The 4,687-nt window shown below is 43.2% G+C and overlaps 1 protein-coding gene across 1 annotated transcript; it reads right to left on the reverse strand.

Moving 5' to 3' along the window:
• Nucleotides 1–306: 306 nt before the first annotated feature.
• zgc:66443 (uncharacterized protein LOC406856 homolog) lies at nucleotides 307–3,599 on the reverse strand. Its single transcript, XM_036589628.1, has 2 exons — nucleotides 3,147–3,599; nucleotides 307–1,597 (listed from the first exon to the last, which is right to left on the reverse strand). The coding sequence occupies exons 1-2, from the start codon at nucleotides 3,334–3,336 to the stop codon at nucleotides 624–626; spliced, it is 1,164 nt and encodes a 387-aa protein (XP_036445521.1). The 5' UTR covers nucleotides 3,337–3,599; the 3' UTR covers nucleotides 307–623.
• Between the last annotated feature and the right edge of the window lie 1,088 nt (nucleotides 3,600–4,687).

Raw genomic sequence — 4,687 nt, forward strand, 5'->3', positions numbered from 1 at the left:
ACACTTGTAAGCTCTGTTAGCTCATCAACGTATCTGAAGAGGCCCTCATTACTCATTACAACCCAAAAACCTCACAATGTACTCAGCTGTTTTTGAATAATAAGACATGTTGCTCTGCATGCTGCTATATTTTTGTGCAACACCAGAGCTGTCACCTAAAAAGTTAGCCCAACCCTGTATTATATTTGTCCAAAGTCAGTTTTTGTGGCTTTGTTTGTTTTCCTGTCGTTAACCAGACATCTGCCCATGGACTTTTAAGGATAGTCAAATGTCAAAAATGCACATCCCTAGTTTACATATTATTTAAAACTCCTTTATAAAAAAAAAGTGAGGCTAATTCAGTTTTCCATGATATGGGCCCTTTAAATGAGCCATAAATTTATTAGAGGAGATGTATTCAATTTCTCACAACACTGTACCACTGCTAACAAAAAAATCCATCCAGTCATCATCAGGAGAGTATTTCCACAAGTATTTCTATTTCCGTTTATCAATGACATGAAGGCTTTTGAATTTTCAGAAGAGTGTCATGGAAATCTCTGAAAATTTTGTTTAGTCTTTCAGTAAGTATAACAGATATGCATAGCCCACGTTGCTTATAAAAACCCATCGGCCTTTCATTTTTACTGTCTTTGTTCTATCAGGTGTTGCTTTAGCAGGTGAAGCTGTAGTGACCGAGCCACCGTGAAGCTCTGGTCACAGAGTGAGCAGCAGTAGCGTTCTTCGTAGTGTTTGCGCTGGTGTTTCTTCAACGTGTGGCCGTCGCTGAAGCTCCGTGCGCAGAGCGTGCACTGGTAGGGCCTCTCTCCCGTGTGGATGCGCACATGTCTCCGCAAGTTGCTCCTCTGGCTGAAGCTCTTGGAGCACCAGGTGCAGCGGTAGGGCCGCTCACCCGTGTGCGTGCGCAGGTGCCGCCGGAGGTCAGCCGACTGGTAAAAGCCCTTGCCGCACCAGCTGCAGCCGAAGGCTCGCTCGTGAGCCTGCTGGTGTGTCTGCAGCTTCTTCAGCTCCTTAAATGTCTTCCTGCAATGCGAACACTTATACTGTGCATCTCCATGGATTTCACCAGTCACTTTCTCTGAACAGCTTGGCGGTTTCGGTTGAGCAGCGCTGTGGGGTCCTTCTCGGTCTGGCATGTGCGTGTCTGAGAGAGGGGCATTACGGCAGCCTCTGCTAGGACTGACCGTCCTCTGAGAGGTTTCAGGGCTGTAAGAATGGCCAGAGTGTGTAGGAACATCAGTGTCCGGCAAACTTACGGGAATTTCAGTCTCCTCTGGTTCAATTTTTACCCTGTGCAGTTTCACAACAGGTAAGGACACATCCAAGCCCTGCTGAGAGTTGTGCCCTTGAACGTCTACAGAAGTTAGTGATTCTGTGTGGGATCCCAATTTAAGAGTATATTTCTCTTCTTTGCAAACTGGTACCAGTGTGTGTGGGCCCTCCTCATTTAATGAACCATCACTCCATTTCTGGCATTGACTCTGGTTTTCCTGCACCTCTTGAAGTTCTTCTCTCTGCTCAAGGCTGGAGCTCCACTTCTCTGGCCCACAGGGAGAGATTTCTTCTAAGACAGACTTGGACGCATTGTGGACTGTTTCTGGACAAGAAGAGGAAAAGCAATGGAAATAGTAATATTGTGTAAGTCTCTAAGCACAAGCATGTATAGAGCCTGGCAACCGATACTATGTTATCATTATCATAACAAATTACATCCCAATATGCATATATCATCAGTATTTATACAGTGCAGTAAAAGTCAGAGACCACTCTTCATTGATTTCATTTCCATTTAAAATGGCCATTAAGTAGAAGTTATTCATTTTTCAGCATCAGTAAAAAAGCAGAAAACTTATATTTAACATAAAATTACACAGAAGCCTCAACAACTAAATATATTATCAAGTTTTTCAGTATTTAGTGTGTCCACCCTTTGCCTTTATTACAGCTTCCATTATTTTCAGGTGACTTGCTTTCAGTTTTTCAAAGAAATCTGCAGGGATATTTTTCCAGTCCTCCAAAGTTCAGTCTTAGACGTCGGTTGCATTTTCTGCTTCACACCATCCAAGTAATCCTAAACACATTCAATGATGTTGAGGTCTGGACTCTGGGGTGGTCAGTCCACTGTTCTGAGAGCACCAGTAGCTTCTTTGTTTGACATGCAAATTGTCACTGTCCAACCCCAAAACCATCTTATTTTTTCAGATCTCAAGCAAGAGAGGAGCTTGATTTTCTCACAAAGATGAAAGCTTTAAGTGCTGTTTATCTCAGGTTGACAATTTTCTTGGTCTACCAGGTCTTGCTTGATTGATGAGGTCCACTTTCCTCTATATATTCCTCTATACCATTTCCTCTTAAATGTTTTTTGAACTCCAATTTTGGAAACTCCTGTTGTTTCTCCACTTATTTACCGTTTCTTATGCAAGTGGATTATCTTATATCTACTCTCCTCAGAAATAACTCCTGAAAAACGAAAAGCCTGTACTTAATAGCCAATTTAACTGCGTATATAATAAAGGCAGGAAGGTCTCTGACTTTTGGACAGAACTGTAGAACACTGAACAACAGCATGCATCATAAAAATGACCAACTACAGTGTGTCTGTAAACAGTCTACAGTAAATAGTTACATAAATTGTATAGTAACAAGGAGCCGATTTGATGTCAGAGTATTATGACATTATCTTTTTTAACTATTTATTTTTACCCATTGTTTGATTTTTCCATTGTTTCTTTTCCAGCTTATTTTGACAAATGCAAAAGTAAAAAAAGTAGTATTTTCAGTAGAATACAGTTTGGTGTATTGTAAGTAACCTCCGTGTCTGCAAACTTCCTTTTTGTAAATGAGAGAAGGTTAAAAACAGCCTTTTGATGTGGGACTTTTATTTTCATCTTGGCAGCAGAGTCATGTGACATAACCGCGCTGTGTGATTGGCTCTGCTGCTGGATCTCCTAAGCCAGGAGCCCAGAGCTCTGCAGCTGGAGTCTATTGGGATCTCTGCCAGATGATTTGCAGCTGTCTGGGTTGCGGTTCCTACGATGCTGCAGCTTCCACCCGCGTCATTTCTGACTTAAGTTCCCCTACAAGTGCACCCAGCATGACTCCTGGTGCGAGGCCCAGTGAGCTCAGCTGTGAGTTAGGTACTTTACCTTGCCCTCCAGTCTCGGCCCTGCACAGCGCGTCCCTCAGCTGTCCTCGGAGTTTTTCGTTCTCGATCCGGGTCTGCGCGGTCTCCTGGCGGTACTCCGTCACTGTGGCTTCCACCGCCTCCAGAATCTCCCTCACGGCTACAGCCAAGCGCTCCGTCAAATAGGAGTTTAAAATATCCATCTTAGACATTTTAGTCGAAGAGGAGTGAATGCACGCTGCTGTGGATGCGAATCTCGGCACCACCTTCTCGCCAGAAAGAGATAAATGGAAAAAGCGAGAGGCTTCACTGACCGCCTTCCGGTTGTCAGCAATCTAGATCAGCGTCAGTGCTACACAGAGACCACAGGCGGGCGCCAGAGAGACCGTAGAGTTAGGCTCTAGCTCATATACTACCCCTAAGTCTAATCTCGGCCCCTACTCCCTCTGCCTAGCCACTCTGCTTTTGTGTGCGCGTTCACGTGGAGGGCTCGCCATATTGGAGAGGGAAAGTGCAGGGCAGCGCTGCGCCATCTGCTGGTAGCGTTCAACATAGCATGAATCACAGTTCATTTTGCCGCGGGGTTTTTTTTGTTTAAAACCACTAAAAGCTGGAACTGTGGTGAAACAGGCATTCTGTGATCATACGAGCACTGTAGCTATGAATAAAATATAACAGCAGAATATTTTGCTGAGCCATATAACTGTGAAATTAAAATACAATTGAACTACAAATCCCATGATCCAGTGCCGGCGCCGCTTGGCAGGCTGCGTGAGAGTGACGTAATCCGCGCGACAGTCTTTGTAGTTCTTTTTGAAAAAACACTCATAAAAACTGTTTTTTGTCATTTACTCTCAATAATCACGATGGCCACTGATAAAATGTCACATATAACTGAATATGGGGATGACATGGCCCACCATATGCATAATTCGATGTACGGTCTCCTTTAGATTTGAACACGAACAGCATCCGACCACTTTTTGTGTTAAAAAAGTAGGTTAAAGGGGAATTCCACCAATTTTTCAAAACTTCAACATTTGGGCCAGGCTTAAATGGCGATGTGCTGTGCAGCTCAATATGACAACACTGCTTATCCTTTTGTTGCCATGGTGACGGCAGTTTCCTCCTTCTGCTGAAGAGTAGCAAGGGCATCCCGAAGTTTATCCATGTATGCTATTTATACTCTCTCCCTTTTTTCAGAGCTGAAGCAAGAGTGGAGCTTGATTTTCTCCTCTCTCTCAAAGATGAAGCTGTTATGTACTGTTTATTGACAGTGACAGTTTTGTTGGTCTACCAAGTCTTGCTCAGCTGTTAAGGCCCCATTTCCTCTGTATCTTCCTCTATATAATCCACTATACCATTTCCTCTTAATAGAGTTTTGAACTCCTGTTCACCCCTTTCTTATGCGAGTGGATCATCTTATATCTAATCTCTAAATCTAATTAAAAACATACTTAATAGCTGGTTTACTTAAATATTAAATAAAGGCAGGGCGGTCTCTGACATTTAGAACAGAACTGTAGTACACTGAACAACTGCATGCATCATAGAAATGACAAA

Source organism: Colossoma macropomum, unplaced genomic scaffold, assembly GCF_904425465.1.
Source record: "Colossoma macropomum unplaced genomic scaffold, Colossoma_macropomum, whole genome shotgun sequence".
Lineage (NCBI taxonomy): Eukaryota > Metazoa > Chordata > Actinopteri > Characiformes > Serrasalmidae > Colossoma > Colossoma macropomum.